The sequence below is a fragment of the Chrysemys picta genome, chromosome 20 (genome assembly GCF_011386835.1).
Source record: "Chrysemys picta bellii isolate R12L10 chromosome 20, ASM1138683v2, whole genome shotgun sequence".
In the NCBI taxonomy this organism is placed as follows: Eukaryota; Metazoa; Chordata; order Testudines; family Emydidae; genus Chrysemys; species Chrysemys picta.
The window spans coordinates 2,121,841-2,138,136 of NC_088810.1; the positions used below are offsets into that span (position 1 = coordinate 2,121,841).

Genomic DNA, 16,296 nt, shown 5'->3' on the forward strand with positions numbered 1-16,296 from the left:
CAGGTGCACCTTTCTGTTTCGCAGAATTAGCCACCTACTTCACCCCAGGCAAACTTCTCTCTAAGGAGCGTTAGGTAAGTGATACCCCTCTGGTCTGTTGGTGCTGTAACCACTAGACCCTACTCCCCTTCCAGAGCTGGGGAGAGAACCCAGGAGTCCTGGCTCCCAGCCCCCCTGCTCTAACCACTAGACTCCACTCCCCTCCCCTCCCAGAGCTGGGGAGAGAACCCAGGAGTCCTGGCACCCACCCCCACCCCTCCACCATATGAATGCTGATGAAGGCGAGAGCCAGCATGCAAACGGGGCAGCTGATGGGTGCAGCAGGTTCGCATCAAAGGAGAAGCACCATTGTGCTCCAGTTCCCCTCCCAGCGAGTGCAAACAGCTGCCTGAGACTGAGGGGTGGGGTGGGGTGAAAGAGCCACCCGCTGCCGCACCGGAGAGGTGACTGTCTGACTCCCATGTAGACTCTTGGACTCCTTCGGGCGGGACCAGGAAATCAGCTGTGTTCTCCCCTTACCAGGGAGCATGGGGCAGAACAGAGCCGGAGGGTGGCTGAGCTCCCAACCACAGGTGGGGAAACTGAGGCAGCTGCAAAGCATTGGCAATGCTGTGACACCTGCCAAAGGTGGGACGTGTCCAAGCGCAGTGCACGGGGGTGGGAGGGAGAGGGCAGAGGTCGCTGCCCCCAGGAGGGAGAGGGGATGTCTCCCCCCACTCTATGGCTGCCTGATGGTCTGTGCGAACATGAATGACCCCAAGTGGGTGCGGGAGGTGTCACAGCTGTGTGGCGTGGGGAGCAAAACCCCCACTCAGTGTGGGGGAGGGGTCAGTAAAATTCCTCCTCCCCCTGGGGAACCTGGGGTGATTGTGCAGGGGCCCCAGGCCCTGGTCTGTGGGGAGGGGGCACAGAGGGAATTTGGCTCTGGAAGAAGGATTAGGGTTTGTCCTGGCCCGGGCCCTGGGATCCCTCCACTGTTAAAAGCAGTGCATGGCTGAGAGCTGCTTTGCAGGGAGCTGGGCATTGTGTATTGAGAACTGTTTGTAGTGGCAAGCTATCACTTTAAGAGTGCTTGGGTTGGGGGAGTGGAGTTTCCTGGTCCTGCTGGCAGTCTGGGAGCTCTGCGGGGAAGTGTGGGACCACAGGCAGCCTGCAAAGAACCAGCCTAGAACAAGGTGGGCTGAGTTGTCTCTCACCACCATAGGGAGCAGCCTGCTTTGTCTCCCTCTTGTTTTTGGTTCTTGTGTGTGATCATTCTGGATTCCCAGAAACAGAGTCACCTTATGCCGCTACCTTCCAGCAGGAGCATTTGAGGTTTGTCTCTGACTTATCTGTGTGGGTGCCACAAACATACCAGCCACGAAGGGATCGGAGGTGCAGCTAGCCCAGAACTGTGGCAAATAGCTCTGTGGTTTCACCCACCTTATCAATGGGCTCATGCATGTGCCGTCCCTCGTCTGATCTCATTTCAGTGATCAATCCCCCGGCCAGAGAATTGGCTGCACCACAGACCCCAGCGCCGATCTACTGCTTCGCCATCACCATGGAGGCTTCTCTTGCCACCTGCATCCTCGCTGCTCTCCTGGCTACGGGTGAGTGGAGTTGACAGTTGGCGTGCGTGCCTGTTCTTTCCGTGTGCCGTCGCAGCTCCGCGGGCACGGCAGACCTGGATGGTATCACCCAGAAAGACACAGTCTCAGTTCAGCGGCAAAGGGGCGACAGAAAAAAGTCCTAGCGTCCTGGCTGTGTGGTTAGAGCGTCCTAACAGTTCAGTCAGCAGCCGGACAAAGGTGCCCTCGTATGATTTCTCTTTTATGCCTTGATACAAACAAGTTGCGTATCACCCTCCCGACGGTTCACCCACCCTGCACCTTCTCCTGTTGGCTCGAACACACCATGTCCATCCATCACTCTGTCCTCCTACCTTTGGCTTCACTGGGGGTGGGGGTGGCCCTGCTCCGGCTCCCAGGACGGTGTTTATACGGTAGTTTTATGTTGGGGTGGACCTGTCCTCGCCTTCTGGAATGTGTTTACATGAATATCCAGTGCCTGGTACTTCTCTTGAGAACCGTGTTTTAGCAACATTAGCAACCCTGCTGCCAAGTTCCTGTACCAGACGCTGACCTGGTAACTCTCTGCTTTGACTTTGGGTCCAGCCACTGGTCTTACACCAGACCCTGCGCTCCCGGCTCTCTCTTTACTACAAGTGAGGTCTGTTCCTACAGGGGCTGATTTCCTAACTTCTCCAACGTACCAACAACTCAGAGCCGCCTGCCGGGTGAAACTGTTAACGAACGTAACCGAAAAGCAGGCACAGGATAACGGGGGCTGAGCTGGGGGCGTCTGAGTGACAATGTCCCAGGAGGAGAGGGCTGGAAGTCACAAAGTCCCTGTGACAGAGAGTGAAACAATTGTGGAAATGGGAGGAAATATTTACAGTTTAAATCACTAGAATCGAGTCATGACTGGGCACGTTTCAGAGCTGGCCAGAGGCCAAGGGCATTTCGAACAGGGATTGTCTGTTGTGTGACAGGCAGCGGGTCTGAATTTCAGTAGCAGGAGCTCAAGGCTATTTGAAGGGTCATTCTGTGTGATCCCCAGCCGGTGTCGGGGGGGAGGGAAGGGGAGGGCGCAGCCGGTGTCAGGGGGGTGCAGCTGCACTGGAGTCAATGGGGCAGGGCCCAGCCGGTGTCAGGGGGGCGCAGCTGCACTGGAGTCAATGGGGCAGGGCCCAGCCGGTGTCAGGGGGGCGCAGCTGCACTGGAGTCAATGGGGCAGGGCCCAGCCGGTGTCAGGGGGGCGCAGCTGCACTGGAGTCAATGGGGCAGGGCCCAGCCGGTGTCAGGGGGGCGCAGCTGCACTGGAGTCAATGGGGCCAGGGCCCAGCCGGTGTCGGGGGTGCAGCTGCACTGGAGTCAGTGGGGCAGGGCCCAGCCGGTGTCGGGGGTGCAGCTGCACTGGAGTCAATGGGGCAGGGCCCAGCCGGTGTCGGGGGTGCAGCTGCACTGGAGTCAGTGGGGCAGGGCCCAGCCGGTGTCGGGGGTGCAGCTGCACTGGAGTCAGTGGGGCCAGGGCCCAGCCGGTGTCAGGGGGGCGCAGCTGCACTGGAGTCAATGGGGCCAGGGCCCAGCCGGTGTCAGGGGGGCCCAGCTGCACTGGAGTCAATGGGGCCAGGGCCCAGCCGGTGTCGGGGGTGCAGCTGCACTGGAGTCAGTGGGGCAGGGCCCAGCCGGTGTCGGGGGTGCAGCTGCACTGGAGTCAATGGGGCCAGGGCCCAGCCGCTGTCGGGGGCGCAGCTGCACTGGAGTCAGTGGGGCCAGGGCCCAGCCGGTGTCAGGGGGGCGCAGCTGCACTGGAGTCAATGGGGCCAGGGCCCAGCCGGTGTCAGGGGGGCCCAGCTGCACTGGAGTCAATGGGGCAGGGCCCAGCCGGTGTCGGGGGTGCAGCTGCACTGGAGTCAGTGGGGCCAGGGCCCAGCCGGTGTCGGGGGCCCAGCTGCACTGGAGTCAGTGGGGCAGGGCCCAGCCGGTGTCAGGGGGGCGCAGCTGCACTGGAGTCAATGGGGCAGGGCCCAGCCGGTGTCAGGGGGGCCCAGCTGCACTGGAGTCAATGGGGCAGGGCCCAGCCGGTGTCAGGGGGGTGCAGCTGCACTGGAGTCAGTGGGGCAGGGCCCAGCCGGTGTCAGGGGGGCGCAGCTGCACTGGAGTCAGTGGGGCAGGGCCCAGCCGGTGTCAGGGGGGTGCAGCTGCACTGGAGTCAGTGGGGCAGGGCCCAGTCGATGTCGGGGGGCCCAGCTGCACTGGAGTCAATGGGGCAGGGCCCAGCCGGTGTCGGGGGGGCGCAGCTGCACTGGAGTCAATGGGGCAGGGCCCAGCCGGTGTCAGGGGGGCGCAGCTGCGCTGGAGTCAATGGGGCAGGGCCCAGCCGGTGTCAGGGGGGTGCAGCTGCACTGGAGTCAATGGGGCAGGGCCCAGCCGGTGTCAGGGGGGTGCAGCTGCACTGGAGTCAGTGGGGCAGGGCCCAGCCGGTGTCGGGGGGGCGCAGCTGCGCTGGAGTCAATGGGGCAGGGCCCAGCCGGTGTCGGGGGGGCACAGCTGCACTGGAGTCAATGGGGCAGGGCCCAGCCGGTGTCGGGGGGGCGCAGCTGCACTGGAGTCAATGGGGCAGGGCCCAGCCGGTGTCAGGGGGGCCCAGCTGCACTGGAGTCAATGGGGCAGGGCCCAGCCGGTGTCGGGGGCGCAGCTGCACTGGAGTCAATGGGGCAGGGCCCAGCCGGTGTCAGGGGGGCCCAGCTGCACTGGAGTCAGTGGGGCAGGGCCCAGCCGGTGTCGGGGGTGCAGCTGCACTGGAGTCAATGGGGCCAGGGCCCAGCCGGTGTCGGGGGGGTGCAGCTGCACTGGAGTCAATGGGGCAGGGCCCAGCCGGTGTCAGGGGGGCCCAGCTGCACTGGAGTCAATGGGGCAGGGCCCAGCCGGTGTCAGGGGTGCAGCTGCACTGGAGTCAATGGGGCAGGGCCCAGCCGGTGTCAGGGGGGCCCAGCTGCACTGGAGTCAGTGGGGCAGGGCCCAGTCGATGTCGGGGGGCACAGCTGCACTGGAGTCAATGGCAGGTGTGACTCGGCCCTTGCTGAGAGCGACACCGGCTCACACCTGCTGGGATCTCTCTGGGGTTTGTGAGGTGGGAAAACCCATTGGGGAACTAAAATCTGCAGCGAACCTGGGGAGATGCAGCTTCCGAGCAGCGTGAAACGTCTGTAGCCCGTGGGGATGAGGGACCGAACTGGGGCAGTGCAGTGGATGAGGGACCCCAGGGCGCTGTACAGAGATTCCCCACATTGCCCAGGGGAAGGCGAGGGAGGGACAAATCCAGGTGGCTCATGTTCTCTCTGTGTCCCCAGGGGCCTGTCTGCAGTGTGAGGTTTGCGATGGACCAGGAACCAGCTGCACGGGCGACCTACAGACCTGCCTTGATGGGCAAGACTCTTGTGGCGTCGCTCTGACAGAAATGACATGGGGTAGGTGAGAGGGACCCGACCCAACATGGGTCACTGAAGATGGTGGGGAGCCAGGACGCCTGGGTTCTATCCTAGTCCCAGCTCTGGGAAGGGCGTGGGGTGGGTGGGTCTGAGCAGCGGTTAAGGAGCCAGGACACCTGGGTTCTATGCCAGACCCTGTGGCTAGCTCCCCAATGGGGCCTTCGGCTCAACACTGCGATGCCGAACCCCCAGGCAACTCACCAGCCCGGCTCCCTGTACGGTGCATGGGGAGAGGGAGGTACCTGAGGAGGGGATCTGCCCGAGCCAGCACACCGAGAAGGCAGCCGCCTAAGCGAGCCAATAGGAAATGCCGAGGAGAGGGGTGTGGCCTAAGCCCCGCCCCTCACCCGGAGTTTGGCTTCACAGAGGCGCCCAGCTCTGCTTGGGATACACAGCTGGGAATCCGGGGTCTGGCCCGGGTCAGCCCTTCCTTGCGAATGACGGCTGTGGAGGAGGGGCTGCCAGGAGACCCCAGTGGCTGGGAACTCAGCTGGACCCTGGGGAAGCCAACTTCAAATTCCCACTCGGCCCGAATCGGGTTGGGGTCTTCAGCCCAGATCTCTCCCCTCCTACGGTCGTGCCTGGCCTCTGGATCTGGGTGGGTTTCTCAGTCTCCCCTGTTGAAGCCGCCCCACATTCCCTGGACCCTGATTCCCCCACAGCAGGAGAGTGGGGAGCTGGAGGATTTAAATCCAGTATTTAGGTGCTGAAATTGCTTTGTCTAGCCCTGCGGGACCTCAGGGGAGTCACTTCCACTCCCTGTGCCTCAGTTTCCCCGTGGGTAGAGGAAGGCTAATGGCACAGGGGTGTGAGTGGAAAGGGAATAAATCTCAGGCGTCTCCTCCTGTGCAGCGGGAATGAAGACCCAAACCGTTCTCAAGGGCTGTGTGGCATCCAGCCAATGCAGATCCGGCCCCGTCTCTGTGAATTTCGGGAATGGAATGGAAATAAGGACACGCTTCACTTGCTGCGTGGGAGACGCCTGCAGAACGACCACAGTTACAGGTAAGTCCACCTCTCTTGCCCCATCCCCTGCACCTCCTGCTGCCTGGAACCTACCTCGTGTTCACTTCCTGAGACTGGTCCTCTGACCCCGCAGGAGGCGCCCCTTGGAATAACACTGATCACCTGGGAATAGTCCTCCTGACCTGCAGGGGGCGCCCCATGGGGGTACAATTGGGGGGTGTTTTAGGGGTAATTTGGGGCTGCAGGAGGGGTGTGTGTGTACTGGGAGGGGGTAGCTGGGGGATGCTGGAGGGTGTGTGTGTACTGGGAGGGGTACCTGGGGGATGCTGGAGGGGTGTGTGTGTACTGGGAGGGGGTACCTGGGGGATGATGGAGGGGTGTGTGTACTGGGAGGGGGTACCTGGGGGATGATGGAGGGTGTGTGTGTACTGGGAGGGGGTACCTGGGGGATGCTGGAGGGTGTGTGTGTACTGGGAGGGGGTACCTGGGGGATGCTGGAGGGTGTGTGTGTACTGGGAGGGGGTAGCTGGGGGATGCTGGAGGGTGTGTGTGTACTGGGAGGGGGTAGCTGGGGGATGCTGGAGGGTGTGTGTGTACTGGGAGGGGGTAGCTGGGGGATGCTGGAGGGTGTGTGTGTACTGGGAGGGGGTACCTGGGGGATTCTGGAGGGTGTGTGTGTACTGGGAGGGGGTACCGGGGGATGCTGAAGGGGTGTGTGTGTACTGGGAGGGGTACCTGGGGGATGCTGGAGGGGTGTGTGTGTACTGGGAGGGGGTAGCTGGGGGTTGCTGGAGGGGTGTGTGTGTACTGGGAGGGGTACCTGGGGGATGCTGGAGGGGTGTGTGTGTACTGGGAGGGGGTACCTGGGGGATGCTGGAGGGGTGTGTGTACTGGGAGGGGTACCTGGGGGATGATGGAGGGGTGTGTGTGTACTGGGAGGAGGTAGCTGGGGGATGCTGGAGGGGTGTGTGTGTACTGGGAGGAGGTACCTGGGGGATGATGGAGGGGTGTGTGTGTACTGGGAGGGGGTACCTGGGGGATGCTGGAGAGGTGTGTGTGTACTGGGAGGGGGTACCTGGGGGATGATGGAGGGGTGTGTGTGTACTGGGAGGGGGTACCTGGGGGATGCTGGAGGGGTGTGTGTGTACTGGGAGGAGGTACTTGGGGGATGCTGGAGGGATGAGTATGTACTGGGAGGGGTACCTGGGGGATGCTTGAGGGTGTGTGTGTACTGGGAGGGGGTACCTGGGGGATGCTGGAGAGGTGTGTTTGTACTGGGAGGGGGTACCTGGGGGATGATGGAGGGGTGTGTGTGTACTGGTAAGGGTACCTGGGGGATGCTGGAGGGGTGTGTGTGTACTGGGAGGGGGTAGCTGGGGGTTGCTGGAGGGGTGTGTGTGTACTGGGAGGGGTACCTGGGGGATGCTGAAGGGGTGTGTGTGTACTGGGAGGGGGTACCTGGGGGATGCTGGAGGGGTGTGTGTGTGTACTGGGAGGGGGTATCTGGGGGATGCTGGAGGGGTGTGTCTGTACTGGGAGGGGGTAGCTGGGGGATGCTGGAGGGGTGTGTGTGTACTGGGAGGGGGTATCTGGGGGATGCTGGAGGGGTGTGTGTGTACTGGGAGGGGGTAGCTGGGGGATGCTGGAGGGGTGTGTGTACTGGGAGGGGTACCTGGGGGATGCTGGAGAGGTGTGTGTGTACTGGGAGGGGGTATCTGGGGGATGCTGGAGGGGTGTGTGTGTACTGGGAGGGGTATCTGGGGGATGCTGGAGGGTGTGTGTGTACTGGGAGGGGGTATCTGGGGGATGCTGGAGAGGTGTGTGTGTACTGGGAGGGGTACCTGGGGGATGCTGGAGGGGTGTGTGTGTACTGGGAGGGGGTACCTGGGGGATGCTGGAGGGGTGTGTGTGTACTGGGAGGAGGTACCAGGGGGATGCTGGAGGGGTGTGTGTACTGGGAGGGGGTACCTGGGGGATGCTGGAGGGGTGTGTGTGTACTGGGAGGGGGTAGCTGAGGGATGCTGGAGAGGTGTGTGTGTACTGGGAGGGGGTATCTGGGGGATGCTGGAGGGGTGTGTGTGTACTGGGAGGGGTACCTGGGGGATGCTGGAGGGGTGTGTGTGTACTGGGAGGGGGTACCTGGGGGTTGCTGGAGGGGTGTGTGTGTACTGGGAGGGGGTACCGGGGGGATGCTGGAGGGTGTGTGTGTACTGGGAGGAGGTACCTGGGGGATGCTGGAGAGGTGTGTGTGTACTGGGAGGGGGTACCTGGGGGATGCTGTAGGGGTGTGTGTACTGGGAGGGGGTATCTGGGGGATGCTGGAGAGGTGTGTGTGTACTGGGAGGGGGTATCTGGGGGAAGCTGGAGGGGTGTGTGTGTACTGGGAGGGGGTAGCTGAGGGATGCTGGAGGGTGTGTGTGTACTGGGAGGGGGTACCGGGGGGATGATGGAGGGGTGTGTGTGTATTGGGAGGGGTACCTGGGGGATGCTGGAGGTGTGTGTGTACTGGGAGGGGGTAGCTGAGGGATGCTGGAGGGGTGTGTGTGTACTGGGAGGTGGTACCTGGGGGTTGCTGGAGGGGTGTGTGTGTGTACTGGGAGGGGGTACCTGGGGGATGCTGGAGGGGTGTGTGTGTACTGGGAGGTGGTACCTGGGGGTTGCTGGAGGGGTGTGTGTGTGTACTGGGAGGGGGTACCTGGGGGATGCTGGAGGGTGTGTGTGTACTGGGAGGGGTACCTGGGGGATGCTGGAGGGTGTGTGTGTACTGGGAGGGGGTACCTGGGGGATGCTGGAGGGGTGTGTGTGTACTGGGAGGGGTAGCTGGGGGATGCTGGAGGGGTGTGTGTGTACTGGGAGGGGTACCTGGGGGTTGCTGGAGGGGTGTGTGTGTGTACTGGGAGGGGGTAGCTGGGGGATGCTGGAGGGGTGTGTGTGTACTGGGAGGGGGTACCTGGGGGATGCTGGAGGGTGTGTGTGTACTGGGAGGGGGTAGCTGGGGGATGATGGAGGGGTGTGTGTGTACTGGGAGGGGGTAGCTGGGGGATGATGGAGGGGTGTGTGTGTACTGGGAGGGGGTAGCTGGGGGATGCTGGAGGGTGTGTGTGTACTGGGAGGGGTACCTGGGGGATGCTGGAGGGTGTGTGTCTACTGGGAAGGGGTACCTGGGGGATGCTGGAGGGGTGTGTGTCTACTGGGAAGGGGTACCTGGGGGATGCTGGAGAGGGGTGTGTGTACTGGGAGGGGTACCTGGGGGTTGCTGGAGGGGTGTGTGTGTGTACTGGGAGGGGGTACCTGGGGGATGCTGGAGGGTGTGTGTGTACTGGGAGGGGTACCTGGGGGATGCTGGAGGGTGTGTGTGTACTGGGAGGGGGTACTTGGGGGTTGCTGGAGGGGTGTGTGTGTACTGGGAGGGGGTACTTGGGGGATGCTGGAGGGTGTGTGTGTACTGGGAGGGGTACCTGGGGGATGCTGGAGGGTGTGTGTGTACTGGGAGGGGGTACCTGGGGGATGCTGAAGGGGTGTGTGTGTACTGGGAGGGGTACCTGGGGGATGCTGGAGGGGTGTGTGTGTACTGGGAGGGGTATCTGGGGGATGCTGGAGGGTGTGTGTGTACTGGGAGGGGGTACCTGGGGGATGCTGAAGGGGTGTGTGTGTACTGGGAGGGGGTACCTGGGGGATGCTGGAGGGGTGTGTGTGTACTGGGAGGGGTACCTGGGGGATGCTGGAGGGGTGTGTGTGTACTGGGAGGAGGTAGCTGGGGGATGCTGGAGAGGTGTGTGTGTACTGGGAGGGGGTACCTGGGGGATGCTGGAGGGGTGTGTGTGTACTGGGAGGGGGTACCTGGGGGATGCTGGAGAGGGGTGTGTGTACTGGGAGGGGGTAGCTGGGGGATGCTGGAGGGGTGTGTGTGTACTGGGAGGGGGTACCTGGGGGATGCTGGAGGGGTGTGTGTACTGGGAGGAGGTACCTGGGGGATGCTGGGGGTACCTGTGGCCTCACTCTCTGGTGGGGGGCAGTGTTGCTCCCTGTCACTGTGCAGGGTGGATGGTGCAGGACTGGGACACCTTGCCAGCCTGTCCGTCAGCACCTCCCTATGGGTCTCTCCCCCTCTCCAGGTCACCCCTCCTGGACAGGCTCTGCGGCCCCTGGCACAACGGATGCGCCTCCGGGACCCTGGGCCCCCAACATGACGGACACGCTTCCAGGATCCGGGGCCCCCAGTGCAACGGACGTGCCTCCGGGACCCTGGGTCCCCAATGTGACAGACGTGCCTCCGGGACCCTGGGCCCCCAACGTGACGGACACGCCTCCGGGACCCTGGGTCCCCAACGTGACGGATGTGCCTCCGGGACCCTGGGCCCCCAGTGCAAAGGACGTGCCTCCGGGATCCGGGGCCCCCAGTGCAACGGACATGCCTCCGAGACCCTGGGTCCCCAACGTGACGGACGTGCCTCCGGGACCTTGGGCCTCCAACATGACGGACGCGCCACCGGGACCTGGGACCCCCAACGCGACAGACGTGCCTCCGGGACCCGGGACCCCCAACGTGACGGACGCACCTCCGGGACCCGGGGCCCCCAACGTGACGGACGCACCTCCGGAACCCGGGGCCCCCAACGTGACGGACGCGCCTCTGGGATCCGGGGCCCCCAATGCGACAGACGTGCCTCTGGGTCCTTGGGCCTCCAACATGACGGATGCGCCTCCGGGACCCGTGGCCTCCAATGCGACGAACATGCCTTCGGGACCCGGGGCCCCCAACACCACGGTGGCACCTCCGGGACCTGGGGCCCCCAACGTGACAGATGCGCCTCCAGGACCCGGGGCCCCCAACGCGACAGACGTGCCTCTGGAAACCGTGGCCTCCAATGCTCCGAGCGTGGCTCCAGCAGCCACGACCTCCCGTACAGCGGGCATGACTTCAACAACCACAACCTCCGGCGCTGCGGGCGTGGCTCCAGGACCAGCCGGGTTTCTCCTTGCAGCCTTTGCTGGCCTCTTCCTGATGACGCTTCTCTCTTAATTCCCCACCCGGTGAAACAGCCACACTGCACTGAAATCCACCCCTGGAGCCTGCGTTAGCCCCTCTCCCCTCCGGGGGTTCTCAGCTCCCGCATGGACTCACATCCCCTTGATATTGTTGCACTGAATAAAACACACTGGAGACCAAACTCTCTGGAATTTTATTTATTTTTTTCAATGGAGGGAAAATGTGATTCTCGTGGGTAGGACCATCAAGAAGCCAGGTAAGAACATAAGAGTGGCCACAGCTAGTCCAGTGCCCTGTCCCCGACAGTGGCACAACCAGAACTTCAGAACTTCAGGGGCGGTGCACAGAACACAGTAATTTAGGACAGACCCACCCCTGTCTTCCCCTCCTGGCTTCTGGCAGTCAGAGGTTTAGGGACACCCAGAGCTGGGGGTTGTGTCCCTGACGATCTTGGCTAAACGCCATTGATGGCCCTATCCTCCAGGAACAGATCTAGTTCTTTTTTGAACCCTGCTGTGCTTTTGATCATCCCCACATCCCCTGGCAATGAGTTCCACAGGTTAATTGTGCACTGTGGGAAAAAGTACATCCTCTTGTTTTAGTCTTTCCTCATATGGAAGCCGCTCCGTGCCTTATGATTAGGTTAGAAATATCCCTAGTGGGGAAATTAGGCAGCAGAGACTGCGGCTACACAGTCAGTTCAGCCACCAATGGGGGTGCAAACGCTCTGGGACCTGCCGAAAGTTTTCAAGATATGCTATTGGGTCAGTATATACGACCCTTGACTCGGGAATGGCGGAGGATAAGTGAGTTATAAAGGGAAGGGATCTCAATTTAAACCAGAAATGACTAAAATACATCTTTGACTGGATCTATGAATAAATCTATGACTGGGTTTGGACAGTACTTGCTTTTTAGGCAAAACAATGAATGATGCAATCTGAAGCTGGTATTGCGTCATACATGATATGAATTGCATCATGTTATTCCTAGAAGTCATGGATGATGCAATCATAACGAAGCTTACATCACTCTGCTGAACAAATTGCCCTATATCAGCTCTAGAAATCATACAGTGTTGTGCTCTCTTATTTGTCAGTGTTTGATTTTGCAGAGGGACACACTTCTGTTTAGCCAAAGTGAGCAGAGATGCCTCGTACTTGTGTGAACAGTGCAGATAACTTCTGCTATGTTTGTGGTGAAGTGACTTTTGCATCACAAAAGCACAGTATAACCACTATGGTTAAGAAAGCCTATCACCTTTATTTTGGCTGCAAAATTGGAGATAAAGCAAGAGGTGGGCTCCACACATATGCTGCAACACTTGTGCAACAAATCTTTGCCAGTGGTTGAACAGGAAAAGGAAATCTATGCCTTTTGCAGTGCCAGTGATTTGGAGAGAGCCAACAGATCGTACCAGCAATTGTTACTTCTGCATGGTGCCTCCAGTTGGGAAAGGTGTGTCAAAGAAGAAAAAGTGGACTTTGCATTATCCAAACATTCCATCAGCTATACGCCCAGTACCCCACGGAGAAGGACTGCCGGTTCCTGATGCACCAGAATCATTCTCATTTGAGTCAGACGAGGAAGAGGGTGAAATTTCTGGTCCTGAACCATCAATGTCACAGGACCCACATTTTCTCCCATCCTCCTCCTCTGAACCACATCTCATAACACAAGGTGAACTGAATGACCTTGTCAGGGATTTGGAACTACCCAAGAGTAAGGCAGAGCTGTTGGGCTCCAGACTACAGCAGTGGAATCTCCTGGCAGGTGATGTTAGGGTTTCCATGTTCCGTGACCGTCAAAAGGATCTTGTCCCATTCTTCTTCATGGAAGGTGATCTTGTAGCCTGCAACAACATCGATGGTGTGATGGCAGCCCTCAACATCGTTCACGATGCAGATGAGTGGAGACTGTTCATTGATTCATCGAAGACGAGTCTTAAAGTCTTTTACTGCATAATGGCAATGTTTTGCCATCAATTCCAGTTGGTCATGCAGTCCATATGAAGGAAATCTATGACAACATGAAACAACTTTTGAGGTGCATAAACTATGACCAACATCAGTGGCAGCTTTGTGGCGATTTGAAGGTTGTTGCTCTCTTGCTTGGGCTGCAGACTGGATACACAAAGTACTGCTGTTTTCTCTGCGAATGGGATAGTTGTGCAAGAGATTCCCACTACATCAAGAAAGATTGGCCACTCTGACAGTCATTGGAGCCTGGGAGGAAAAGTGTTCAGCATCCACCACTTGTTGAATCAAGGAAGATTTTGTTACCACCCTTATACATCAAGCTGGGTCTGATGAAGAACTTTGTCAAGGCCATTGACAAAACACAAGCAGCTTTCAAGTACCTCCATGGAAAATTTCCAAGGTTAAGTGAAGCTAAGATAAAGGAAGGTGTCTTTGTTGGTCCTCAGATTCGTGAACTTCTTCGAGATGATGCATTTGACCATGCACTGCGTGGCAAGGAAAAGATGGCATGGAAAGCCTTCCAGTTAGTGGCAATACATTTTCTCGGAAACAACAAGGCAGACAACTACAGGTTGTTGGTGGAAAACCTCCTCAAGGCATACAAAAGCCTTGGTTGCGACATGTCACTAAAGATACTTTTTTTGCACTCTCATCTAGATTTTTTTCCACCGAACTGCGGAGCAGTGAGCGACGAGCATGGCGAGCGATTTCACCAGGACATTGCAACAATGGAGAAACGCTATCAGGGCAAATGGAGCCCATTAATGCTTGCAGACTATTGCTGGACAGTGACAAGAGATGCTCCATTTAATGAATACAAGAGACAAGCCAAGAAGCGCCGAATAGACACTGAATAGGACTAAACTATGTACAGAATAGTTTTTTGCCTTTTGTTTCATAATAAATTTTATTTATATAACCCTTTTGCTGATTTTTAAAGTGTTACATAAACAGGACAGGTGAAATATTATCATGTAAAAGCAACCATAAACACATGAAAAGACCTAGGTTTACAATTTATGATTAAAACTCTACTATCTACACAATATACATAGACATAAAATGTAAAAACTAAATATCTTAGAAACAGTAGCCAATCAGTTGTTTTAATTGTCATATTTAAATTCAGCACATCAAAATACATAATAAATAGCACATTTTATCTCTGAAGCAGACGACTTCTCAAAAATTGTAGACCAGTGTAACCTGCCGTTTAACAACAGCTCTCCTTACACAATCACCTTTTTTCAATAAACCTTACCCAAACTTTAAACTTCTCTCACTCTAGTCTTTTAACCTTTTTCTCTCACAGCTCTCCTTACTCAACCTCACCCAATAACCTTTCTCTCCCTTTTTTCTCTAAACCTTACCCCAACTTTCTTTTTCAGCTTTAAAACTTCTCTCGCTCTAGTCTTTCAACCTTTTTCTCTCAATGTATCCAAGCACAAACACACACACAACACTTCCCGCATTCAAACACACACACACAAAAATAAGAAAAAAAATCAAAATGGCCAACGGCGCCAAACTTCGGCGCCAACGGAAATGGGGTGGGAGGGCGGAACAAAAGCCGCAAATGGGGCATGGAATCCTGCCAAAAAATGCATGGTGATGAAAGCTATCAAACCATATACTACTTAGATGACCTCCTGAGGTCCCTTCCAACCCTGATATTCAATGATTCTATGACCTGAAGTGTTGGCCTCTCCCCGTTGGCCCTGGGGCCTGTCAGTCTCAAGATCCTGCTTTCTCTTCGGCCCTTCCCCTTTATTTTGGTATTGGGAGAGTGTCAATCAAACCACCACCCCCACCCCCACTGTCCAGTTTCAGTGAGGGGCCAGCAGCTCCCTGGAACTTCCATGGGAATCTGAGAGGAAACTTTCCATCACAACTTTTTTTAATGGAAAATTCAGGGTTTTTTTACTCAAACTTTTTCACAGCAAGGGCCCCTGCATTGCTCCTAAATTTTAATTTTTGTATCCCCCTTCCCCCAAAAAAAACAAAACTATTTTTTTTTCTGTTTTCAGCAGGTTTGGGCCATGTTCTTTTCATTTCTTGGCTGAAAATAGTCACGTTTTCTGAAGATTTGGACTAAAAATTGTCCAGATTTGAGTCGAAAGATTTTGGCAGGTTTGGGCTAAAGATTGCTTGATCTTTGCCTGAACTCGTTTGGTTTTCAGCTGAAAATTGTTCAGCTTCCAGAACATTTTGGTTGAAAATAGTTGGGAACTCAAATGTTTTTCGGTCTGTGACTTTTTTCAGCTTTAAGGTGATTTTGATTTTGGCAGTTTCTGGGCAAAAAATTGTTCAGTTTTCAGCTGGAAACATTACATTTTTCACTTTTTTTTTCTGAAAACTGTTTGGGTTTTGATAGTTTGGCCTCAAAACATTGTTGGGTTTAGGCTGAAAATTATTCACGTTTAGGCCAATCATTGGTCACTTTGTAGCAGTTTGTAGCCAAAACGTATCCAGTTTTTAGCGCTTTTCAACCAACATTATTTTATATTATCAGCTGGACAATTTTCATTTTCTGGCTGAATTTTTTTTTACCTGCAATTTTCCACCAACGGTTTTATGATTTTCAGATTTGTGAGGTTTTCGGCAGGGCTGGGTGTGTATGTTTCTGATTTAATCTGACATTTCCTCTTAGACTGGGGGCGGGAATCCATCTCTACGCTTGCATAACATTTATGACACAGTGTGAGGGAGCTGGGGCTGACGAACAGGAGGAAGAGATACAGAGGTCAAGCTCAAATTACAGCCAGCTTGAAACCAGAGCTGTTGTCAAGGTCATTAGGAAGGTGATGGGAACCCCGGGCATGACTTTACCAGCCTGGTAGAATCTCAACTGCATTGCAGGGCCCGGGATGCTCTCCATGTTCAGGTTCCTCTGTTCCGTTCTGCATTTAAATGGGGCTTAAATTGTGTGTCAATGGGATGAACAAGGAAAAGGATCAAAAACACCCTCAGCGCTTTGGCCCTCATGCCCAAATGTACCAAGAACTTTGCAAAGGTTATTACAAGAGCTGGTGGAGGGGGGCAATGTTGTTATAACATGTGCAATGAAAAGGAGAGACAGATCCTGTGACTTTCCCAAGGACACAGAGTGATTGGAGGAGCTGAAAAGGGAAACCAGGTTCCTAGCCCTGCTGTAACCCATGAGCTCCTGCTTCCACCTAAGAGCTGGGCCTAGAACACAGGAGTCCTGACTCCCAGACCTTTGTTTTAATCCACCAGACCACACAGCTGGAGGCAGAATGTGGAAGTCCAGCCTCCCAGGCCCCCTGCTTTACCTTACTAGCCCCCACTCTCCTCCCAGAGCTGGA

The 16,296-nt window shown here is 56.9% G+C and overlaps 1 protein-coding gene across 2 annotated transcripts; it reads left to right on the forward strand.

Moving 5' to 3' along the window:
* On the forward strand, positions 1 to 11,172 carry LOC135976688 (basic proline-rich protein-like). Of its 2 annotated transcripts, none has more exons than XM_065573706.1 (5): positions 1 to 74; positions 1,473 to 1,592; positions 4,898 to 5,014; positions 5,888 to 6,040; positions 10,117 to 11,172. In XM_065573706.1, exons 2-5 carry the CDS (start codon positions 1,544 to 1,546, stop codon positions 11,022 to 11,024), a joined length of 1,227 nt encoding a protein of 408 aa, XP_065429778.1. In that variant the 5' UTR covers positions 1 to 74; positions 1,473 to 1,543; the 3' UTR covers positions 11,025 to 11,172. The 2 variants fall into 2 exon arrangements, with proteins under 2 accessions (XP_065429778.1, XP_065429779.1); XM_065573707.1 differs by lacking the exon at positions 1 to 74 and adding an exon at positions 423 to 572.
* Positions 11,173 to 16,296: the final 5,124 nt, after the last annotated feature.